The sequence below is a fragment of the Lepisma saccharinum genome, chromosome 8, assembly GCF_977018435.1.
Source record: "Lepisma saccharinum chromosome 8, izLepSacc3.1, whole genome shotgun sequence".
Classification (NCBI taxonomy): Eukaryota; Metazoa; Arthropoda; class Insecta; order Zygentoma; family Lepismatidae; genus Lepisma; species Lepisma saccharinum.
In genome coordinates this window covers 3266734-3293384 of record NC_139236.1, presented here as the reverse complement: position 1 = coordinate 3293384, position 26651 = coordinate 3266734, and the positions used below count along the sequence as shown (strand labels likewise).

At 40.5% G+C, this 26651-nt stretch overlaps 1 protein-coding gene across 3 annotated transcripts in view; it reads right to left on the bottom strand.

Moving 5' to 3' along the window:
- Positions 1-23431, bottom strand: part of wb (wing blister) — an 849362-nt gene extending 825931 nt beyond the window's left edge. For all 3 annotated transcript variants that reach the window (XM_083126284.1, XM_083126285.1, XM_083126286.1), the window contains exon 1: positions 23212-23431. In XM_083126284.1, the coding sequence (XP_082982410.1) occupies positions 23212-23272 (61 nt within the window). In that variant the 5' untranslated portion in view covers positions 23273-23431. The remainder of the gene's footprint in view (positions 1-23211) is intronic.
- Positions 23432-26651: the final 3220 nt, after the last annotated feature.

Sequence of the window (26651 nt, the reverse complement as noted above, 5' to 3'; positions counted from 1 at the left end):
CGTCGTCTCACTTTTGCTCCACTCCTTTCCTAAGCTCTTCTCTCTCCTCAATCCCAATCCAAAGTCAGTTCCCTCTCAGCCTGTCTCACCTCTATATTACCCAGGCCATGGAGCCCTTCCTCCATGCCGAATCGTGTTTTTAATTGCCACTATGCAAACCGCCGACTCCATAGGCAGAAGGAACTACCTATTTCCTGAATACCTCAGGAGGTTTGCATAGCACAACACTGTGCATTACTAACATGTCTCAGAGGTTGAGACAACTGAGATAAACAACTGAATGCCCTGGTCAACATGAAGCATTCAGAGAGGCTTTTAAAATAAAAATATAATCTTATTGATTGATACGATATATATATATATATATATATATATAATATATATATATATATATATATATATATATATATATTCTATATATACACAGGGTATGTCTCATGTAACGTTGCGACCTGAAATATTTCGTGAACAACAAATATTGAAAAACTGCCTTCGGAGATATATAGGTATGAGAGGGGCTCATGAAATTAGTGGACACAATACGTTCAACTACGTAAGGAAGTACGATTTTCAACACAAAGTTAGTTTTCTTTTAATGGAAATCCCATTTTATTTTCATCTCATTTGAAAGTACGGGAAAAATCATTAAGAATGGCGTTTGTTACATTGTAATACGTCAAGTAGTTTAATGGGGTTTCCATTAAAAAAAATCTAAGTTTGTGTTGAAAATCGTACTTCCTTACGGAGTTGAACGTATTGTGTCCACTAATTTCATGAGCCCCTCTCATACTTATATAGGGTGTTTTTAATATTATCCTTAGTAAAGTACATAAGTAAATACTAATTGCTTATATTTTGTTTTTACAAGAAAAACTCTCCCCCAAGGGAATTTTTGGTGGGGGAAATCTCCCCTGTTCCCCCAGGATTTCGCATCCTGGTTTGGGCTATCACTTCTGGAACACCCTGCATATATATAAATAATGATAATTATGTTTAGACTTTGGGTGGCACGGGGACTCCCTTTTAGCGCTGCAGCAGACGAGGAGCAAAAAGCCCAGACGGCTGAGGACTGCCAAGTCGAGTCCCCTGGCGGCTGACGGACAACTTGATCCTCAGGTGAGCGGAGGCGGAATGGCTTCCGGTGAGACTCATTCATCTTCATCGGCGGGTCCTGACAGGTGCGAGTTCTTATTCTGCATCGCTCTTTCATTGACGCCGCCCGTCGAAGTTGGCGCCCTGCCAAATGAGCACGGTCCCATCTGGAGATACACGATTCCAGCCGGCCGTGAACAAAATCGAGCCAGACATTTGTAGCCAACTTGTCTAAATCCTGAGGACCCGTACACCTAACGTGTTGGGCACGTGCCACTACAAGCATGCGTCTGATAATTTCGCACCAGTCGTACATTTATTTCAATATAGTCGGAATGAGCACTGCTACTAAAGAAAAGACCAACAGCATTTGAGAGTATGAATTTCTCCCCATGATGCAACTGAATGAGTTTTTAAAAGTTGATTGGTAATACCCCCGGTGGCTCTAGAGCCCTGGAAGGGCCTTGACCTATCTCCCGACTGCCAGTCTTCCTCCCACAATCCTACCCAGAGGTGTGGTGATCTTCAACCGGTAATTGGGTGACGTGGTGTCAGTACATCGAACCCCCATTCGTTGTAGGATATTTTTATGACCGGGTTACGCTACTCACTCGTAGCTCCCCAATGTCCTTACGATGGTGGGTTGCCATACGTCCTATACACAGGCCGAGAACCCAGGCAGACTCGAGCCCATGTCGTCCCGCAATCAGAGTCCACAGCACAGCGCCTTACACGGCAGGCACGGTCACGGAGGAGGACTATTAAGCGAGATACGATGTGTAAAATACACAGAATCTGATGCATTCCTTATGAAGAATCAACTTCAACTTCAATTTACAACTAATCAAATATGAGTTTCGACTCTTCTTTTTCAACGTATCCTATTTCCGTTCATGTACTTTTCTACGCCACTGGATGTTTGATATTCCCGAGAAAACAAATGAAAATAATGCTTTCATAAGTGCAATATATTTCTCAAGGGGACAAATCCTCTGCGCAGCAGTGTTGCCAAACCTGATGCGCATAAAAGAGCTAAATTTAAGCTCCAATGGAGTTAAAAACTGACTTTCAAGGTGCTAGATTTTCGAAGTCCCGATAAAGTGCCTCCTATGGGTTAGGTGTGAAAGAGGGCGGGTGGCGCTGCTATTGCCGATAATTTAAACTGATGACAATTTATTCTTAGTTTTCACCGTCTAAAAGTGGCGGCAGCACCCATCTCAATAATCCACCGATGGTCGTATGAAATCGAAAATAAAGTAGCCCTATTCCCGGATAACAATATTATGTCATCTTCACGTCAGCCAGGACGCTATAAAAAATGTAGCTGGGGAGGGGAGAGGGGGTGGGGCGACGCAGCCAATATGACAATATCACGTGCAAAATGTATATTTATGGCAAAACTTAGTCTATGTGGGCCGGAGCCAGTGATGGCACCATAGTGGGGCAGGCGCTCCAGTTCACAGTCAAACGAGTGCACGAAAGAGCCAGACCTGGCTCCAGAAGAGCTAAGTTGGCAACAGTGCTCGCAGCAGCCGCAGAGATGAGGTGCCTGGCGGAAATCCTGCGATTCCGGAGCTGGATCAAATTGCAGCCGGAGTAGGAGTCGTAGTCTTCCGGGTTCAAATCTTGTACGGGGCTTCCAGAAAACGCTACATCTAATTCCTAACAGCTCTAATCGTGGCCCTCCTAACCTAACCATATATGTATCTTTAGATTTAAGCGGAACTGTAGGTTAGGAATTGTTAGGATAAGTGGACCAGATTTAGAACGCTTAGCATTTATTTTTAGCGTTTGGTGGAAGCTGGATGTGCCCCGTACAAGACCCATCCGGATTCGGTAAGCCGCAGGGACAGGTTGGAAGGTAAGAGGGCATGGAAGGAGCAGCGTATACTGGGTTCAAAACTTGGGCTATCTCATCATATTATAGTATTCGCATGGACAAATATTTGCGGAGGGAAGTTTTTTTCGATCATCATTAGGAAGTTAAGTTCTTGGCCCAGAAGGGAATTTCTCTGTCATAAGAGCAAGGCTTTTTCTCTTTCCTCTAATAGTTTCGCTCCAAAATTCCCCATTGCTGGGGAATTAGTTTGCAACAGCAACGGCATCATACGTAGAAGGAAGATTGCCAAGCTCAACTCACGCAGTCCCCTGCGGATTTCAAAGAAAGCGGGCAATATTGCCAACTCCTAAGAAATTAGTGTAACAACTTGTAAGAAATAAGTGTGCCAACTCCTGAAATGACATCATCTTCTTATTGAAATCAACAATTTTATGCACATTTTTCGACCGACTTTTCTTCTCTTCTGAGCCTGGACTTCGCAGGTAGCCTAGCAAGCCTGGAATATACGCCTCTGAGTGCTCAAAATGAGGGGAACGAGAGGTTAATCTTTCCTCCCAGTTAAAGAAAATTCTCATAAAGCATCGCCGCCATAGGATTAAATTGTATATGCATCTCCCTCACCCACTGCATATTCTGTGTTGATCCATACAAGCATCCCTCCCACCTTTCCTCAAAGTGGGTAAAGCGCACCCTTTCACCTTCCAAAGCTAGGAATTTTCACTTTGAGCACCTTTATTATTATTATTAATTTATTTACAAATCATAAAATGGAGCCACCCCGATGGTGCAGTAGCATCGTCGTCGCCTTGTAATCAAGAGCACCCGGGTTCGATACCCGGAGGAGGGCCACAGTGGTTCGGACCCCCACTTTAAACTGTAGGTACAGCCTCGATTAGCCTGTCTGTGCTAATCTCTCTCTCTCTCTCTCTTTTCCTTCTTTCTTTTCGCCTTCTCCTTCGTCCTCCCTCTCTATCTCTCTCTTCTTTCTTCTCTCTCCTTTTCTTTCTCAAATAGAGAGAGAAAGAGCTCTTCTTCATTCTTCTACATCCTGCAAAAGAGAGAGGCGTGAGAAAGAGAGGAGGAGAGAGAGTTTCTTTCTCTTCTTTCCCTTTCTTCCTCCCCCTCTCTCTCTCTTTGTCTCTATTTCCCTCTTTTTCTCTCTTATTTTTAAATCTCTCTCTATCTCTCTCTCAGAAAGAGAGAAGGGAGGTAGGCCCAGACCCCAATTTCTCTCTCTCTTTTTTTCTCATCCTCCCCGCTCACTCTCTCTTCCTTCCCCCTCTCTCTCTCGAAGAAGAAGAAGAGGAGAAGGAGGAGGAGGAAGGAGGAGGAGGAGGAGGAGGAAGAGAAGAAAAGAGCCTCCAGAGGGGGAGTCCTCTCTTTTTTCTTAGACAGAGGGGGGGGGAAGAGAGAGAGAAATAATCTCTCTCTCTCTTCCCCTTTTTCCTTTTATCCCTTTTCTCTCTCTCTCTCTCTCTCTCTCTATGAGGACTCAGGTTCAGAATTGAGTCCATTATTTAAATAGACACTGAATTTGATTTGCTTCCTTTCCATAAACATCTATCATTCGTTCATGAACAGTTCCTTGTTCTCTTGTACTTTCCACGGTGTACAGATATCAGACCAAATTCATGGCACCCCTTATCCATGTATTCACGATACAATTTCACAATTCGAATTATATGAAGTTTTTTTTCGATATCTCAGGAGGCCAAGTGCCCCTTCTGAAGATGCCCTTGTCCGCCACCTCACGTTGCCCGCGAAGCTAGCGCCGCATGCGGTAATAATAGACACTTCTCTCCTTTAATCTTAGGTACGTCTGGGCACTGGCGTACGCAGAATTTTCTTTGGGGGGACTACACAATAGGATATTGTACTTTTAGAACTTTCCAGTCTAAAAAGTGGCAATCAGAGGTCATTTTAAAGGGGGTTTCTTCCGAGTTCTTCATTGTTTTATTTGAAAATGTAGCCCCATTAGCCCCCCTCTGTGTACGCCAGTGCGTTTAGGTATGCTCCCTTAATCTGAAAAAATAGAAAGTCCCCGTTTGACTTAAAATAACCTCGTAAAAACATTACTGTCCAATTTAGATTGCATGCATATTAATTAATAACGTTACGCTCAGTCGTTATAATTAATTAATATGCATGCAATCTTAATTGGAAAGTAATGTTTTTAATGGGGTCTTTTAAGTCGGCCTCCGTGGCGGAGTGGTTAGCTCAGCGCGCTACGAAGCTAGGGGTCTCGGGTTCAAATCCCGGTTAGGACATGGATGTTTGTGTTTGTCGGGGGATACTACCGCATAGAGGTATTCCTTTAAAAAAAAAAGTCGTTAGGGCGTCTGACTACCTGTTCAAGCGACTCCGGTGCCCAGCCAGCGTCGTATAAAGTGGGTACCTAAGGAAACTCTAGGGGGGGGGGGTGCTGATCATAACACCCCCAACCTTCGGCCATGATCAGCAAAGTACACACCCCCTATATGTCTTCATGACTTCGTGCATAGCACAGGGGAGCACTTTACATTTCTTTTTTACCTTTGCCTATTAATTATATATATATAAAAATCATTGTTATTAAAATTTGTGAAAATAAAGGTTGCAAAGAGGAGAAAACGCCAGACTGACAAAACATGGAAGTAAAAGATACCCGCTAATGAACAGGTTCAACAATTATCGTCAAGAAGACGAACGTGCCTGCCTTGGAGCAAGAACTTCTTAGCTTGCATGTGTAAAAGTGTTCGCCAGCTAAATACTGGTAGCATTAGGTAGCGAAACGTGAACAATAAACACCTTATCGTTGGTGGTAATTTGATGCGAGTAGGTGGTCCTCCTATAGAGCGGCGCCTAATGCATGATCACGCACAGGTGCTGGCACCTAGCGGGGAAAAGCAGGCAGAATCTATTCGGGACACGAAACGGCAAAAGATTCATCTCGCACACGGAGAAGAACGGCAATAAATAAATCTGGCTTTGTTCCTCCGCATGGCTGTAACTGTCCTTCTGTGAGATGGGTAAACCAAAGATGATGGGTTAGGAGAACGCATGCTGCGAAGTTGTCTACAGAGATTCGAGGCTACAGTGGATTATTGCCTCGTTTTTCAAAAGGTTCCACGGAAAGTTTATGGAATGATGTTCCAATTGGGGAGGGAGGTTACTGGAGCCGGGAAAGTCCCGCTTTCCTTCCACATTTTTGATCTGAGGACCAGGGTTTGTTAAAGGTACAGGAATTGTAAAATAATTCAATTCCAGTCCGGGAGAAAAAATCAGCAAGCGTAAATGGGTTCTGGGCCGTAAATAACATTTTTATCTTTAAAGTATTTCAATTCGGTCCAGGAACCGAAATATCACGCGAAGAAGAAAAAGTGTCAAGAACCCATTAATTTAAATCGGTTCCAACTCAATTCTCTCAGGAAAGTGGTACCGTAATATTGGGAAGGGACATTATTACGGTCCATGTTGTAAAACAATCCAAATTCCGGTCCAGCCCGTTGGCGAAAGCTGTCGTTGCTTTGCCTCAGGCAAGCATGGTATGCTGGTTCGTAAAATAAACGTGATTGGAACATTTCTGTTCAAGATATATTGAACATCAGTGGCGTCGCGTGCAGTAAAATCAGCCAGGCCAGCCTAAACTCAAGAGATAATTTACACCCCCTTCCCCCAGACCGAGGGGGCTACAAACACATACAGAAATCAATTATTGATCTAGGATTTTGATGTAAATGCAACTTTTTCTTGGTAAGACAGAAACATTGCATAAGTAGATAGGAACGTGTTTTACACGTAAGTGAATAAATTGGGATGCCTTTGTTAGGGCATTTTCTTGGCATTTTTTTACCCTTCTTGGAGTAAAGGTCATTTTTTAAACTTTTTAAACCGTTTAAGTCATTTTTCGGCTTGTTAAAAGTCATCTTATGCATTTTTCTACATTGTGGTGAAAGAAGGGGCATTTTACATGCAAATGTAACCCTTTGAAGGAAAGAGGTTTCCGACTCTCGTCTCATTGCCTTCAGCGCAGTTCTGAACGACTGTGTTTGAAAAAACAAGGAAATTCTGTGCAGTATTGTTGATCCAAGCTGTTGTGTAACAATTCAGCTCAAACAATGTGATTTCCCTCTTTAGCAGTAAATTCATTGTCGACAGATGGATTATTGTTAAAAACAACAAGGGGTACAAAGTTTTGTGCTCTTTAGCGAACATTTTGTCAGGGAAGCAATTTGTACTCTATGGAATTGAAAGTGACTTAACAGCAAGTGATATTGTTTATTTGAAGTACGCTCTTCTTGTGTCAGTGGAAGTCGAGAGAAATTTTTCCATGTACAAGGAAGGCTCTCTTGTCCGATAACCGACAATCATTCACTTTTGAAAATTTGAATATGATTTTCGTTGTGTACTGCAACTCAGTACTTAAAGTGTAAAAGATGACAAAAAGTGAACTTTCTTACCTGTACTGCCATACACAATGAACATGTGATAGATACTGTAACGTTAATTTGTAATTTGAATTTCTCTGTAGTTTATAAATTTGTTCTACAAGTTCTTCAGAATTTTTAACCATTTACTGGAAGTATGTGTGACAGACACGCATGGTTTTTCCTTTCGTTGTGCTGGCAAAAAACCCTGTATGTTTCTGTGAAGCGTGCTCCTCAATACCTTCATATTATTTTTTTCTTAGTTTGGTGGTGTGATTCATTGTTGTCGGTCGCGCTTGAGTGTTAGCTGATAAGAGCTTTTTTGTAACCTACCGTGTCTGAGAGGTACATACTTCCAATAACGTAAGTTTTTTTGCGTGTCCCGTGGACACATACTTCCAGTAGTGTAGTTTTCTTGCACACAAGTATTATTGATGTTGATGATTAGAACTTATTTATAATGGAGGAAGGACCTTCTACATCTAGGAAATGAAAACTAAGCGATGTAGCGAAAGTGGGTGAACCCAATTTTTGCGCCAAGGTTTTAAAAATGTGGGAAGAAGGAGATGGAAGATCTATTTTCTGATGATGATTCTGATGTGGACCACACGTTCTTTCCTGAGACATATGGTTCTTCCACTGATGATGAAGATTATCGTAATTTCGAAGCTAGTATTTCGTCTGTAAGTTGCAGGACAAATAAAGAGAAAGACGTTCCGGCTTTCTTTCAAGGTAAGAAAAGATATTTTTGGGAATCTAAAGAACCAACAAAGACTAGACGTGTTCCTCGTCAAAATATAATTCCAGGCGTGACAAAGATTGTTAGAAATTTAGGTGAAAATCCTCAAATGGAAGATATTTGGTCTCTAATTTTTGATGACGACATTATTGATCATATTGTGTTGTGGACAAATGCAAAATTAGAGAAAACAAGAATTAAAGTCCAAGAGCATCAAAAGAGCAATTACAGACCAACTGATAAGTGTGAAATAAAGGCACTTTTAGCTCTTTTTATGCTTACATCATTTTGTAAGTCTGCACATGAGGATATGGTTTCCCTCTTTTCTACTGATTCTATGGGTAGACCCATATTTAGATCAGCTATGTCAATGAAGCGTTTCCAAATTTTATTACTGTGCCTCCGATTTGACGACCCTGAAACGAGAGAAACACGGAAGGAGACCAACAAAGTTGCAGCCATTTCAGACATCTTCTCCTAATTCACGCACAATTGCCAAAAATATTTTCTTTAGGAGAATATGTTTGCATCGATGAAATGCTTGTACCATTTCGTGGTAAATGCAGCTTCAAGGTTTACATGCCCAAGAAACCAGCTAAATATGGTATTAAAATTCTTTGTCTAGCAGATGCCCGCATGTCGTATTTCTACAATGCCTACATTTATTGTGGTAAAGGATCTGATGGAGTAGGACTAAGCAATGAGGAGAAGAAGCTTAGTATTCCAACACAATCAGTTCTTCGCTTAGTGCAACCGATAGTGAACAGTAACCGAAACGTAACTGCTGACAAATGGTTTTCCTCTTTAGAACTAGTGAAAGAACTTGAAAACCGAAAAAATAAACCAGAAATCCCCCAGGAATTCTTTTCCTTCTGGTAACAGAGAAGTTGAGTCTTGTCTTTATGGCTTTAAAGAAAACGTCACGCTATTGTCATTTGTCCCACAAAAAAAGAAAGCTGTAATTTTAGCTCGAAAGAATTGGATGAAGAGACAGGGAAACCAGAAATTATTGCGTTTTATAATAGCACTAAAGGGGGTGTGGATACACTGGATCAAAAGTGTGCCAATTATTCTTCTAATAGAAGATGTCGGCGGTGGCCTTTAGCAATATTTTTCACGTTAGTAAATATAAGTACAGTAAATAGCTGCATTCTGTACTTATGTTTTATAAACAGCCCAAGTATTTCCAGATACAGATTTGTGAAAGAACTAGTCATGAACCTCATGAGACCTCATCTTGAAAGGAGGTTGAAGGTTCATAATTTGAGGAGTGAGCTGAAGAAAACAATCGAGGATGTTCTGGGGAAGATAACACCGTACAATGATGACGAGCAACATTTAAAAAAAAGTGACAAAATGGAATGGGAAATGTAGCCTTTGTCCTTATCAGAAGAATAGGAACACAGCATATAAGTGCGTCAAATGTGACAAACCAGTATGTCTCGAATGTTCCAGGAAAGTGTACGTGATGTGTTTGGTTGACAGGAGCACATAATTTTCAAACTTGCTCAGTACTTTCAAGAAAACTTTTGTTCACAAAAAAAGTGTATTTCATTTCAAGTGTGTATTTCATTTTCATAAAAAAAGAAAAGTTTTTCTCATTAATAGTTATTTTTTCTTACGTAGCACTTGCGTTGTGTATCTATTTTGAAATAAATTTTATAATATTAGATTATAAGAAAAACTCTATGTAATACTTTGCCAAGGAAACCAAAGTTTCGGCGTTCCGTGTCTGTCAGACACATACTTCCAATTATGTAATAAAAAATCATTTTTCTAAGTTTATAGGGCATTTTCTTGCACGTATTAGGTCATAAATGCATTTTTAAAGGTCATTTTTTTGGCAATTTTAAGGTCATCAGAATCCTAGCCCTAGTGATCACCATCGCAGAGAAGAAAAAAAGTGAACCTGGGAACCTAAGTGACATTGGTGAATCGAGCAAAGAAAAGGCGAAATTTTAGCCAAGAATCGAAGCTACGCCTTCGTTTTTTCGAGTGCCTCTGCCAAATGTCGAAGAAAAGCGACTATGTAACAGTGCGTTTTATCGAGAATACGAATCTGGAACCTTGTATTGTGCTACACAGACCGAGCGCTCAGCGAAAATACATTTATAAAATACAGGCTAATTTTCATTGCGAACTATCGTATCCGTTCGCTCCCCAATCCCCCGCTTAGCTCTTTCGAGTCGCTACTTGCACAGAGACTTGTTTTCGATATTTGGCACATAGTGGCTCGGATCCCACTTAAAAAATAAACTGTAGGTCCAGCTTCGATTAGCCTTCCTGTGCATTAAGTGGACTTCAAACCAAAACTCAAACTGAAAGTCGATATTTGCTTTGGACGGTGGCAGTTGTAGCACGGCCATATTGCAATTGTGATTTAACAGTCTGTGTGGAAATCAGCTTTTAATTTAAAAGAAGGCATGGGATTCCATCCGAAGACTGATGTTGTGCGGCACTAGCTGTCTTTGATCATTGAAGGTCCGTTCAGTCATGAGGGTACAGCCAGAGCAAGTAGGCCCTAGCGCATTGGGGTCGGCTGTCAACCCAAAGACAGAATTGAGGGGACACTGGTAGGGCCACCTGCGGGAGAGATCGGGAAACAATTTACTGCCTTTGTTCCCCCGGTTTTCCATAAACTTACCTGTCAGCTATGGCCGCGGTCAAACAGACACAAATTCCCAGGCAATGATGGATCACGTTTCTACATCACCGACAAGCCGTCTCAAGGTTTCTCAAGTAAACAGAAAACGTAGACATGTAATAAATCCAAGGAAACTATGTCCAAACAAAAATAACATATGTCTGATAAGCGGTAAATAACTTATTTGAATCACTTTCTAAATTCAAGCATTTGCGATTTTTTTAAAAAAATTTGATTTTTGTTATTTAGCATCACTTTTCTGCCAATTTTGGCTAATCGCGACTATGAGGATGAGTGATTATATGAAATTGACGAAGGGTTGGTCACAAAGTACACCCATGCCGGTATTCGAACCCGGGACACCTGGCGTCGTAGTGTGCGGTGCTAACATTCCGTGGTCCAAGTACTTAGGAGAAATGAAATGAAACAAATGAAAACGACATTAAAGTAATTATTGAAAGTAAGTTTCATTCAAGGAATGCAGCTTACTTTTCTATTCGTAAACTGTTATTCTCTTGTCTAATGTTAAAGAATATAAAGGTTAAAATACAAAATAGTATTTTTTTCTGTAATATTATACGGATGTGAAAGCTTATTGCACACACTAACAGGGGAACATAAACCAAAAAAATAGAGAATCAATCATTTGAAAACATGTGGACCTAAATGAGATGAATGTAAGAATTAAATGATGAGAGGAGTTTGTGACACGCTCGGAAATTCAAACCTGGTAAACCTGGTGGTAAGAGGCTTGTAGGAATATAAAGACAAACGTGGAAGGACAATGTTGAGGGAATTGGCAAGGATAACCACGATTGGATTGATCTTGTCCAGGATAGGTACAGAGGCCCGTCAAGTATCTGAGAGACGCTCGCTGAGCGAGATTTTCGCTCGTTGACTAGACAGATCATTTACTTGACGCTGTTTGCTCATTGATCAAAATATCAGTGCCTTTGAATTGACAATATTTCGGTGTTTGAAAAGCTGTTAATTATAGAAATAGAATAGTTGATGTGAACAAAACCGTCGAAATTTTAATTTTCACTCCCTTGCACAACTTTCCCAAAACTACGGTGTATATTTATTATTTAGAATAAACATCACTTTCATTTTAATACAATTAAAAAAGCTTGAATATTACATCACCACATCGCAAGCCGTCCTCATTGGTCGCCGGTCACTCGCGGCTCGCCACCCCGCCATCCTCATACAGTTTTCCTCTTCTTCCTTTTGCCTCACGAGATCGGAACACAAAAACGCTATACATGTATTCTGTGGCTCAAACCTGTGGCGAGCAAGGTTCAAGTTCGCTCAACGATCAAGTGAGCAGCGCTCGCGGAGCAACGCCTATTTGGCCGTCAAGTAGCTGAGAGATCACGTTGCTCGCTGTGCGCTGATACTTGACGCGCCTCAGGCGGGAGCCTTGTGTTGCTGCAGCCAGAAGTTACTTTTGGACCTGCATAAAGATACACACACATACTGATCGATGGCTCTTAGTGTATTGCATGCTTGATTGATTTAGTTTATTTTACTTCGCGTTTTGTGCCTCTTGGCTAATTTGCCAAGATGGGGATGAGTGATGAAATGATGAATGGACATTCACAAACAACCACGCCCGAGCGGGATTCGAACCCGGGACCCTTAACTCTTAGTGTATGATTGAAGCCCTCTTTAAAATTCGAGTACGTGTCGTCCGTGATGAAAATTTGATATTACCGCACGTTCTAAAAGTGCAGCTAACTTCCTACCGCAAAGGACTATTTTACACACCTATCCAGTTAATCAACTTGTTACTAAAATTTTATAACAATATATGGATATTTCTTGCTGGGCCATGAGGTTCTCGCTCACCCATCTTACTCGCCAGACATGGCACCCAGTGACTTCTTACCTGAAGACCCCATTTCTTGAGATGGAGCGCTTCTAAGACACCAAAAATTGCTGTTTTCAAATTCAATCAGGGTCTCCGGCAAGTGACGCATCCACCCTTATGGCGAACATACGTAGAGAAGGAGCAAGATACTCGTTGCCATCATGCTTTGTCGAAAAACTGCCTTCAGGAATTTCTTTTGCCTGCCGATAAATCTCTCTGCGAAGCTTGTTATGTCGTGGAGAGGCGAATCGAATTACATCATATTTTAGCAGAGTTAAAGCCACAGCCTTAACGAAGCGGCTAGGCTCCCCACAAAGGAAATGCGCATTGGGTAATTATCAACTACATGAAGTAATTTTGACTTACGTGTATTGCAAAATCCTCTTCTACTCCTAAGCAGATTCAGTTTCAACGAAAGAACTTGGAAAACGTTCGACATAAAGAAATGGAAGGACAAGTACTATGATAGATACAGAGAGAGAGAGAGAGAGAGAGAGAGAGAGAGAGAGAGAGAGAGAGAGAGAGAGAGAGAGAGAGAGAGAGAGAGAGAGAGGTGTACCTTCTCAAAGTCCACTTTATGCACGTACAGGCTAATCGAGACTGGTCTCGCGGTTTAAAATGAATCTGAACCACCATATGCTTCCCCCGGGTATCAAACCTGGGACCCCTTGATTAAAATCATCGAAGTTACCACCACGCCTTGTTTACTAATTATTAACGAATTGCTTTACTTAACGCAATTGTTGTTATTTGACCATAATGCATATCAAAGGATACAGTCATGTTTCTCGCGAAATTATAGTCAATTTTGGTGTCACATGGCCACCTTTCCAGTTTTGAAAAAAGTAAGCAGACTCCATGCTGGCGGACATATTAATGGTTGGCATATTTGGAACATACCCTAACAGGTTTCCCCCCATTTTCTGTATCATGTGTAGGGATATCTGTATCATGTATTGCATGTACAAAACTAATCAGAGACATACAAGAAAACATCCTGCCAACCTAACAATTTCAAAGTTAATTCATAAGTAGCAAGTACGTATAGGTCTCTGCTGCATGGTTGCGTATACAGTGTGTGGCGTACACGATCGCCAGTCAAGCGAAATTTGATTTTTTTTTCTGTCCAGCTACATAAAACCTGGAAGACCTCTATTACTAAGGCTGTGCTGTGAGGTGCGGCGTGGGAGAATGTGGAGCTGCCATTTGAAATCGATGGGTGGCAATTGCCCCTCTGTCCCCCCCCCCCCCCTGAAGGTGCCCTTGGCCGTCAACGTTTGCCCCTTGCCCCCTAGAATTGATTTAATTCCAAGGTTGGGGTGGGGGAAGGCAATGCACTCCCTGCCCCCTGTGGTTGCGCCACTGCCCTGAAGGGGATGTCCAGGGAACGGATTTATATGTAGTAAGAATGGGTTTTCATTTTCTGTATCCAAAACAATGAATAACAACATTTTATTGTAAGTGTTCGAATGTGAAATTCTTTGTCGTTTCTTAAAATAGATTTATATTAACTTAAACTGAGATGTTTATTGCAGGAAGTAAAAAGGGAGCGTATTTAAAATTTCTCAAGTTTCACCCAACTCTTTCGGTCACACGGGAACATGTAGTTATTGCGCGAATATGGAGTATATGTTTGAGAAATGTGCTGAAACATGGAAATAATATGTAAAAATAACTAAAATATGTAAAATATGAGCCAAAACCTAATATATGATAATATATATAAAATATACTCGTATGTAAAAATATGGAAAATAAACTACATTTTTCGAGTCTACATGCCATGATGCGCAAAGATAATACAAAATATAACTCATTTCAGCTTCATACTTAAATATGTATCACCGTTCCCTGGTGATGTCTCATGGAAAAGAGAGATTGCCTTTACTGTTTCTTTCACATTAACATTTACATTTAAATAATTTTAGTGCACGTTGATCACTAAAGCCAGTCTCACACGGTGGTTAAGTAGGTCCCCACTTCCCTACCTACCTCAGACTAGAAACTACCATAAGATTTTTTACCTCTTCAGTTCGCGAAGGCAGCAAAAGGGGTTTCACACGATCCTTAAAATCGCATCTTTAAAAATGGCGACTGCACAAACACGGTATACCACTTCGCAAGTTGAGATGCTAATAACTGCTGAAGATACGGGGAAATAAAAAATTTCTCTCAAAGGAATAAGAGAATAACATTGGCACTGTTGAAAATGCAGCACATGTAGCCCGTGGCAGTTAATGTAAATATATAACATATGATATTTCAAGTTCATATACAGTACGTACCACTTTACTGACATACTAGAACAAAGTTGCATCACCCGTATACAAGTAGAGGTTTACGATAGAGGTTGCATCTTGTAATAAAACTCTTCTCCGCACGGTTTTGAAATCTATTCCTCAATACGAACTAGTGAAATAAATTACATAAACTTCACAACAACATTCAAAATGCCGAGATTTACTTTGAAGGCCATGAAGCAATGATTACAATTCATACAAATAACCAGGTAGATATTCGCCTGGTATATTTGAAAATGTCGGATAGCGAATTAAATTTGTTTTAGGTAAAGCTTTCAATATTGTACCAAAGTCTCGAACAAGACAGTTTCTACGGCTCGTCTCGTCTCGATTAGTGTAGAAGACTGATATTGTTCTCGCCTCGATTTTTATACGTTCTTTTAGGTACGTACCATTCGAAATCGTTAACAACAGACTCGTGCCCAGGATATTTTTTGAGGGAGATGCCAGATCCAAAAATGTGTTTTCATATACTGTACATACATACAAAATAGTTGCAATGTTTTTATTAAATGTTGGATTTTATTTTTAATTATTGCTTTCTATTAATAATTTTGCTTTTTTTATTTATTTTATGTTGCTCAGCTACGTGCCCATGATTTTTTAAGAGGGAGGGGGACAGAGATGATTGGAAATGCTGCGAGTATTGAATTAGGTTATTTTGCATTGCTTTTCTGCCAAGTTTGTCTAATCGTGACGATGAGCGAAGATATGAAATTAATGAAGGAACAAAGAATATCTATGCACAGGCTTGGATTAGGACCCGTAACCCCTGGCGTCGTAGTGCTCAGCGCTAACAACTCCACTGCGGTGGTAGGCGAAATGCTGTTACAGTATTCGATGTGACCACCAATGCTATGGCCATATTACAGCTAGAACTAAACGTAAAATTGTATAGTTGCAACATTGTGGTCCAAAGTAACGGGGGGGAAAATCAACTCACCTATACACCTCCAGTTAGAGGCATGCCCAGGATTTTGATTTTCGAAAGGGAGAGTTATAACCCCCACCAACCCCCTTGGGCACGCCACTGCACCTACTCCCCTTCTTCCCGACAGTCAACCACACAGTCGCTTACATACAAAAGCTGCCACACGGCGTACAGCTTAGTGCTTATAGTTTACATTTAATTCTCAGAAGTAATCGAATAATTCCATTTTCCGCAAATTAACACTTTCCTTTAATTTTTTTACACCAGCACATTGAACAGTGATAATTCTATGTTTAGAAAATAATATATTTATGACTTAAATGTTACGTATTAGCAATTATTATTGCAATAAAGAACTAATTTTTTGTGAGTTAACAAAAAAACGAGATATTTGCGTCTGGTAGGCAGTAGAAGCGATTGGGTGGCAAAAGTGTGTGTGGGGGGGGGGGGGGGGCAAAGACACTTTACTTTCTCTTCGCAGAAAAATTTGAGTTTCAGTTTTTGTCTTAGGTACACATTTATGTACAGATAGGCTAATCGGGACTGGACCTACTGTTTAAAGTGGGATCCGAACCACTCACTATGTGCCTGCACCGGATCTTGGTGCAGACAAGGCTTAGTTAGCATTAAGAGGCCATAGCGCAGGGGCAAAAGTTGAAAAAAATAAGGATGGTAACTGGCCCCCTATGCTCCCTTACTGCATCAATGGTTATAAAACTAAAACTACCCAATTCTGCAGACTCCTAGAGCCTGTCTCTCTACACAACGAACACATTCATTTAGGCAAGGGCGAAATTGAAATTTATACAAATTTGAAAAATCATCCCTGTTATTTCTGTGGTTCATAGGTTCACATTTAAACATTTCATGGCTCCAGGGGGGGGGGGGCATAGGCCATCCTCTGGGTCCGGGTCTGGTTAACAAGGAATATTAAAAGGAAAGGAATACTAAATAACATCGTAAATACGCCTCTGGGTTGGACAAAAAATCCTGATTAAACTGTGATCTCACTATATTAACAAAGCAATAGATACAAGATAGGAAGGATAGAGGATTTCCCAATGCTGATAGTTTATCTGTCTCCAAACAGGACTTGCCGTTTTTATTTCTCTGCTGGCGACAATTAAGATTCTTTTTGACCCACATAAAAGCTGAATTAGGGTCCCTTATCGCACTCTCGCACCCCCACGCAACTGATAAGATGCGACACTTTGAGTAAGATCCCAGGAAATGTACTACAATGAGCTGCATTGTTGTCCGGGTCGCCTCCGCGTGAACATCCTTGTCTGTTTATCGTGTTTGGTGTCATCTGTTTATACTGTGAATAATGGCGGAGAAGCGGGGGAGGGGAGGGGGCGTGCAAAGCTCTGAATAAACGAGTTCATAGATATTTCTAATATGCATTGTGGTAAAACCTTTTTGGAAAAACCTTTTAAGTTTCGGAGACTGCCAAGCGGCTTTTTTCATCGGCGCATTTCCAGCTGGAGGCTGGGAAGCAACGAATCAGCGATAATTCTCTTCGACTGACATCGGGCATTTTCGTGTCACGAGGCACCGAACGGTGTTGGCGGGAAGAAACAAATGAGCGTCGGATGCACAGCATGTTGCCAAACGTACAGTAAAACGGGGGAAGGGGGGGGAGAGGGAGTTGATCAGCGCCGTTAGTGGATAAAAGTTGTACAATAGTACACAAAGCACGGAAAATTAGTGCACAAAACACCCAAACACTGTACAAATAAGCTAAAAACTACGAACAGAAAAAAACGTACGCTTCGCAACGTTGCGACGGAAGAGCGATGTTACCCCTACAGCTTTTACTTTGCAACTGCATTTGTTGACCCTCATCAAGCCACACACACCCCCGAAGACGATTGGTGGACAGATAGCAAAAAGTGTGTCAGCCGTCAGTTGGGCCCACGATCAGTGGAGGGGCGGCGCCATGAGTGGGTCCGAGAGGGCCAAGCCCACTTAAACTTTCGACGGTGACCAATCCTCGCGAGAAAACCTGTGTGACACGTTGTCAGAGCAACGAATCCCATCGCCTCTCTTTCCTGGACTTCGAGAACGGAGTCCACTACATCATCTCTTTCAACTGTCCTTAAGATGCTGCACAAACGCAGAGATTTTCTGCAGTCCGCCAGAGCGCTCTTCCACAAATAAGACGGTTTCACCAGAATTCAAGGCGTTTGGGAAAATCGGGAGGGACGTTCGTTTCTTGAGTACCGACATCTAATAATTGATTGATTGATTGAGTTGGTGCTTTAAGTCCACTTTATACAGAGTAAGGCTAAACGAGACTAGACCTACAGTCTAAAGTGGGATCCGAACCACAATGCGGGTATCGAACCCGGGTCCCCTTCATTACAATGCGACGACACTACCACTGTGCCATTGGGGAGGCCCTCAGACATCTAATAAACAAGTGGTGCGGGGCCCCTAAGCAACCCTAAGCCCGCGTCTGAATTTATTATATATACACCCATATGTCGATGAATAAATGCAGTCCAATGCAACTCCACATGACTTCCAACGATAAGTGGATTTTAATAGCAAATTTTCAATGGCAACTTATACCACCGCCGAGGAGTTACGGAACACACATAACGCCTTGCAGGGAAGCTAGTATTTCAAGTTTTGGATGTCGCATTTCTATTGCCGGTGACTGTACATCCTCTTCCTAGCCCTTTCCCTCCAACTAGCCCCATGGAAACATAACCAATTCCACTTGAAGCTCTGCTTTCTGCTTCACCCCTCATGTTTTCAGCGACTGTTCTATGCAGGAAAATGCGACCTATCAGTTTGTGTCCAACTGAAGCCACCTCTGTCTGTGGGAGGGAAGGAGGATTATCTGTAAAATCATTTATTTGGCACAATGTAACACACTGCAATCTATTTGTATTGTGTTGGTGGTTTCTGGGTAAAATTCACCCACAAGAGGTACAAATTCCGATCTTCGGATTCCAAATGCTGAAGGAGGAGTTCCGCTTACTCTCTGTGCATAAAGTGGACCAGTTATTTATAGTGAAAATTTCAAATTCAATGTCTTGACATTCCCGGGTAATTTTGTGTTGAATGGTATATGTAATAAGAAGGATTGTATTTCAACATTTTCTAGAGGAGTGGAGAGATTCTAGAAACTTTTTTGGAAGTAACGGGGTGTGTTTTCAAAAAAATTGCAACCATGAACTTAAATCACAAAGCCAATCAATCGAACTCTATAGACGTAGAGACTTTGAAACATTTCCCATGACTTATTCTTCTGATTCAAAAGGTTAAGAAAATAAAGGAGCTTTCAGACAGAAGGGACACATGACATGTCACTTGCAAATGAACCGTTAGAAGTGCATTCAACCTTTCGGTCCAACGTGACAGTACAAGGTACACGTGCCGCTTGTCGCTAGAATGTGACTCGGACTCAATAGTGTATATAGCCTCGGTCTGCCGGTTGCGTATCTCTGGAAGGGCCGGCCCCTATGAAGGGACAACTCGGGCACTTTGACTGATTTTTCATGAGTTTTGCCATACTTAAAAACGTACAAAATTACTTGAATTATATTATAAGCGAAGTACTACATAAATATCGCGTTCAAACATTTGCGTAAAAGTAATTAATAAGCATTATTCGCTTAATTATAGAAGATTGATTGATTCGTTTAATTTTACTTCGCTTTTTGTGCCACTTTTGGCTCATTTGCGAAGATAGGGATGAGTGAACTTGATGAATGGACACTCGCAAACATCCATGCCCAGGCCGGGATTCGAACCCGAAACCTGTGGCGTCGTAGCACGCTGTGGCTACCCACTCCGCCACAGGGGCCGGCTGCTTATTTATAGATGAAAATCATGAAGTAAAAATATTATTTTATATGAAACAATGTAAAGCACTACAGCGTCCAAATTCATCAAAATGTAGTTCTTGAATTTTTAAGTCAATTTATGCATAGAACTCAACGAAGAATTGCCATTTGAATGGGAAAATAATAGTTTAATATTGAACACAACCAGCCCATGATTCCAGAAAGGTGTTACCACCGATGACGTAGTGGTAACGCTGTCGGCTTGTAATCAAGAAATCCCGGATTCGATCTCCATGAAAGCACATTGGTTCGGTTCCCATTTTACTCTGTAGGCCCGGTCCTGATTAGCCTATCTGAGCATAAATTGAACTTGCCACCATGCAAGTTTAATTTGACGCAGGCCGGTTACGCGAAGATAATACATAGTGAAGCGGGTATCGCATAGAATGGGACATTTTTACCGCCCCATTGCACTCTAGCCGTCACATATAGAGATCAATGAACCTTATTCTAAACCTGAAAGCCACAAAAGAAGGCATTGCCCACATAACGTTGCGAGCAGAGTTATGAGAAGACAACAAGGGATAGTTTGGTCAAAGGGATTTTATGGCCGTTTATTTTTCTCCAAAATATAATACTTTCTTCCGCTACTTTTTTCTCCATATGACATAGGCATAATTGCACCTCTTCTGATTAGGGGGGAGGGCAAAACTCTTGATAAAAGTTCAGTCGAGTTCCATCTGTTTTACACGCTCTGTGTAATGGCGTGACTAGGATTTTCGAAAAGGGGGGGGATTACGTAGCTATACTTTTTTAGTAGTCAGCTCCCATTTTTGTCATCTTTTTCGCCTTTGAAGATTTTTTTTTTAAAAAAATACTGGGGCTCAAGGGGATTATCTATCACCTCCACCAACCAGCCTTAGGTATACCACTGACTCTGCATTGATAAGTAAAAAGCATCTTCATCGTCGCGATAAGCTACAGTGGTAGAAAAGCGGCGCTATAAATAACAAAAATACAAAATACTCAGTATCATATGAAACACTGTTAGACCCAATAAAATGAATTTCTGCAGTCTCGGGAAGAAATTCAAACTGGAATGTTTGTGTTAGTTCAATTGGAACAAGAGTTTCAACTGTGTCACTGACAGAAACCTGTGCGGCAAGATTTTGCTCAACATAAAGCCACATAATTTAAAAGCGTACCTCATCATACTGAAAATTTTTGCTGCACTTTTTGACTTTCTCTGCACTAACATTGTTGATTTGGTGTCAATTAGTGTATTTGGTGTTTGCACAACTTTCTGGAGCGGTGTGGTGCGTGCTAACTAATCAAACGAACGTTTAAAGCAAAAGACAGGCATTCGTTCAATCTTCTGAACTTAAACACCGCTATCCGTCTGCTTGGTTGAACATTTCCTTCCACCAGCCTGACACCGGGATACACCTGCACTACACCTAGTGTCAAAAAGTGCAGCGTTACACTGGACTATTACAGAGGGTAGCACCTACGCTAAAAAAAAATGCTGCGGTTGGATATACTAGGGTCCCTTGACCGAGTCACCGCCACGTGCGTCAAGTGGGAATCGCCACATATTAATAAATTATGAAATTATGTCTCAAACGTTTGCACATCGTTAGCACACGAAAGCACACTATTTATTTTAATAAGCACACAAATATTAATCAAGATATTAAGGAGTTTAACGTGGCGATTCTGGCTTGATATCAAGCCAGAATCGCCACAATAAACTCCTTAATATCTTGATTAATATTTGTGTGCTTATTAAAATAAATAGTGTGCTTTCGTGTGCTAACGAATGCCTAAAAGATAGTACAATTTGGTTGCTCAAAAATATTTTTTTGATTTGTGGCGATTCTGGCTTGATATCAAGCCAGAATCGCCACATTAAACTCCTTAATATATTGATTAATGTTTGTGTGCTTATTAAAATAAATAGTGTGCTTTCGTGTGCTAACGAATGCCTAAAAGATAGTACAATTTGGTTGCTCAAAAATAATTTTTTGATTTGTGGCGATTCTGGCTTGATATCAAGCCAGAATCGCCACAATAAACTCCTTAATATCTTGATTAATATTTGTGTGCTTATTAAAATAAATAGTGTGCTTTCGTGTGCTAACGAATGCCTAAAAGATAGTACAATTTGGTTGCTCAAAAATAATTTTTTGATTTGTGGCGATTCTGGCTTGATATCAAGCCAGAATCGCCACGTTAAACTCCTTAATATCTTGATTAATATTTGTGTGCTTATTAAAATAAATAGTGTGCTTTCGTGTGCTAACGAATGCCTAAAAGATAGTACAATTTGGTTGCTCAAAAATAATTTTTTGATTTGTGGCGATTCTGGCTTGATATCAAGCCAGAATCGCCACGTTAAACTCCTTAATATCTTGATTAATATTTGTGTGCTTATTAAAATAAATAGTGTGCTTTCGTGTGCTAACGAATGCCTAAAAGATAGTACAATTTGGTTGCTCAAAAATAATTTTTTCATTTGTGGCGATTCTGGCTTGATATCAAGCCAGAATCGCCACGTTAAACTCCTTAATATCTTGATTAATATTTGTGTGCTTATTAAAATAAATAGTGTGCTTTCGTGTGCTAACGAATGCCTAAAAGATAGTACAATTTGGTTGCTCAAAAATAATTTTTTCATTTGTGGCGATTCTGGCTTGATATCAAGCCAGAATCGCCACGTTAAACTCCTTAATATCTTGATTAATATTTGTGTGCTTATTAAAATAAATAGTGTGCTTTCGTGTGCTAACGAATGCCTAAAAGATAGTACAATTTGGTTGCTCAAAAATAATTTTTTGATTTGTGGCGATTCTGGCTTGATATGAAGCCAGAATCGCCACAATAAACTCCTTAATATCTTGATTAATATTTGTGTGCTTATTAAAATAAATAGTGTGCTTTCGTGTGCTAACGAATGCCTAAAAGATAGTACAATTTGGTTGCTCAAAAATAATTTTTTGATTTGTGGCGATTCTGGCTTGATATCAAGCCAGAATCGCCACGTTAAACTCCTTAATATCTTGATTAATATTTGTGTGCTTATTAAAATAAATAGTGTGCTTTCGTGTGCTAACGAATGCCTAAAAGATAGTACAATTTGGTTGCTCAAAAATAATTTTTTCATTTGTGGCGATTCTGGCTTGATATCAAGCCAGAATCGCCACGTTAAACTCCTTAATATCTTGATTAATATTTGTGTGCTTATTAAAATAAATAGTGTGCTTTCGTGTGCTAACGAATGCCTAAAAGATAGTACAATTTGGTTGCTCAAAAATAATTTTTTCATTTGTGGCGATTCTGGCTTGATATCAAGCCAGAATCGCCACAATAAACTCCTTAATATCTTGATTAATATTTGTGTGCTTATTAAAATAAATAGTGTGCTTTCGTGTGCTAACGATGTGCAAACGTTTGAGACATAATTTCATAATTTATTAATATGTGGCGATTCCCACTTGACGCACGTGTCACCGCCTCATGCCGTTCTTTCCCCTTTCCTGAGAGCCCGAGGCCGACGGCCACCCACAGACACGAATGTTCGTTCACCTACCTTGATCATGCTGTCCAAAAACCCGAAGAATCAGCAACAGAACGGCCACTGCAGCCAACATGCTTCCGGACGGCACAATCCACGCACTGCACTTTCACTAACACAAAAGAACACAAGGTTGTCCCGGGACACAAATCACATGTTCCGACTGCGAGAGGAACGCTGTTCAAGCACCGTTATCAAGAGAGCAGACGATGGAACGAAAGCACCTTCAACAATACGCGCCAACTACAAGCACCATCGCGCAGGCTTGCTGCATATCACAGTCTCTTTCGCGAACAGAATGCACTGACGCCATCTACAGTGCTGCACGTCAACTAGCTGGTCCAGAGTTGCCACCTGGCGGAAGAAGCGGGAAGTGCTTGCTTGGCCAGTGCAAAGTAAATATTTTCTGTTTTTTTTCTTTCATCTCGGTTGTCGCGAAGCAGTTGTGATATCACGGATGAGGACGGGGGGTGGGGGCAGAGCCCGAAATGGCAATTTTCACGAAACGGAACACTTTAACTTCGTTATCATGGTGTTGTCTTTCTTTTTTTTTCTTTTCTCTCATACTACGTATTACAGCGACGAGATCTTGGGGGCGGAAGACACATTCTTGCCCCCAAAACATTTTATGTTATTTACATATATAAAGTAATGTTTATGCCAATCTTACCAAGATGAAGGACTAGTGACGCGCTGTATTACAATGAATAATAGTTAATATTCAAATATTTACATAAACGTTAAATAATATAAAATACAGTGTACACGAGCCTTTAGGAAAAATCTTACCCTTTTTAAAAATTTAAACATGTAAATCGTGAATGGCAGTCAGTTCGCCCAACCGGACTATTTTAAATTGATTGTACGTATCCTCAATATTTTGTCTTAATAATGCTTATTAATTAATGCACAATAAATTTGTGCAAGTGAAAGATAGTTCCATATTGTTATTAACCCCGCACTCACTCACTGACTCGCAGTGACAGCCAACATTTTCCACGGTTCAACGGACATCGCTGTGTGCGGTGTTGCTACGTACATATCCACTGAATAAAAGTCTGTATAAAATCGGTTTCTCAATGTGAATTGACAATGATAATGGATTTCAAAAACAGATGCATAAAGCTTCTATACAAGTCTAATATTGTATCTCTTGTGCTATCCAATACTATTAAAAAGTCGCTTAGCAAAATTGATAAGAACGGTTTTTTGACAAATTTTTAAAATCTGAAAATTAAGAATTGTATTTAGAAACCTTTCTGCCTGCACCGCACTAAAAATTCATCACTATCGGACAACCCGTTCTTTATTTATAAAATTTCAAAGAAAGCCAAAGTTTGCAAAATTTAAAAAAGGCCCTTTTTTCTTCTCACGACGATAAAAAATAGAAGGCATACTCGAAAAAAAAATCGATTACATGTACAAAACCGAAATCCTTCTCAGAGCAAGCAAGGAAAACCATACACTGGAAAGTTATTTTTTCAATCTGTGGTGGACAATATGAAGAGCCGGCCAAGGTTTCTTTTCGTATGTACGAGTAGTAGATACATGCGTGTGTTTTAGTGGCATTTCAATTTCTCATTTATATGAAAAGGTGCACTTTGATGTAAGCAAAAGCATGTGAGCACAACAGTTAAATATCTTCGCATCTAGAAAAAAATCCAAAACACATTCCTGCCTCGCCGGCCTCCGTGGCGGATTGGTTAGCATACCACGCTACCAGGCCATGGGTTCCGGGTTCGAATCCCAGCCTTGGCATGGGTGTTATTTGTGTGTCCCTTCATCAATTTCATCATATCATTACTCATCCTCATCTTTGCGATTAGCCGAAAGTTGCAGAAATGCGAGGTAAAAAAATCAAATCAATCAATCAATCAAATATTCCAATCTCACTCAAAGACCTTGTGAAGCCAATCCAATATCTACTAATGTCTATAGCTGAATGTGAAAGATGATTCAATGTCATAAAACTAACTTTAAGTCAGTAGAGAAATATTTTAGAAGTTTTAAACCTAATTTTCCTTTCCTTAGAATGGGGGTCTGCATTGCTTTCATGCAGAAAAATTTGCAAGAAATTGGATCAAATTTAAGTATCAGAGTGCCCTTGACACGCCAACTGGCAAACCATTGAACCTGCAGTGAGTCTCATTTATCTCGTGAATTCACACCTGACTAATGTAATTTTCTTACAGCTTGGCTTTAGAGTTTAACTGAAAATGGCGTTGTGTATGTGTTGCATTCGATATCAAAATTAGATTTTAAGCAATCAATGTCCAGTTCCAAGTAAACATAAAATATTGATAAAAATAGTTCTCCCTGCTCTGATGAAATCGTAAGTCGCACCCTGTTTTAATATCTAGGAAACATTTAATATCACCTAATCCCCGCGACAGGTTAAGTTTGCAGCAGGTTTTATGTATTAATCCGCGTGAGAACGACGCTCTGCATATCCCGTGCCAGTCTTGCCTGAACCGCCGAACTGTTCATATCACAGACTGTGAGAAAATTGTCAGTATTGCAGCGGAACTATATTCTGCGTGTACGTTTGGGTCTATATATGCAAAACGTTGCTGCAAACTTAACCTGTCGCGGGGCTTAGGAATGATCGGTGAGACGAGTCGAGAATTATCACATCCTTATCCCGTCTCCTGTGTGGTGAGGTCCTTCTCGTTCTTGTTTGTTCTTACTTTTCTATCGGTTTCCACTCAGAAGTTGTTAAAACATGTTCAAGATTCACTTTATGTTTAGCTAAGCTAATCGGGAGCACTGTGCATGTGGGGGTTCCCTTAATTACAGGGCGAGATATCTCATCCTGACCAAGGAAGTGTTTAATATGAGCAACACGTACATTGTGTCACCATTTAAAGTCTCAGAACGTTGTATACAGTACGCCATTGAAGCAAAAACTTCTCTTAAGAACGTTTTTTCTGCCTTACATCTTGTTTCGACTCTGCAAACCGTCAAAATATGGAATTTCATCCTGAATAGATGAAAGCGGGCACAGCACAGGCTCGCAACTGTCACTAATAGATTTAATTTGCAATTAAAATGAAGAAAGTATACTACTTGTTTGAAAAATCAATGAGATATACTTTTGGAATGTCTGGATAAGTCACATAGCAAATTAAATTTGTTTTAAGCAATTTCCTCAAATATGATAACAGAGTTTCAGTGCTTCCCCGACGGCGCCTCGTAATCAAGGGATCCCGGGTTCGATACCCGGTGGAGGCACATAGTGGTTCGGATCACACTTTAAACTGAAGGTCCAGTCCCGATTAGCCTTACTGTGCATAAAGTGTACTTAAAACACCAACTCAATCAATCAATGATAACAGAGTTTGTAACGATATCGTTTCGGACATCAACTATCGTCTCGCTTTGATTTTGCAGAGATTTATATCCGTCACGTCTCGAAATTTGAGAGAAAACAGACACTTTTCTTGTACTGAGCTTAT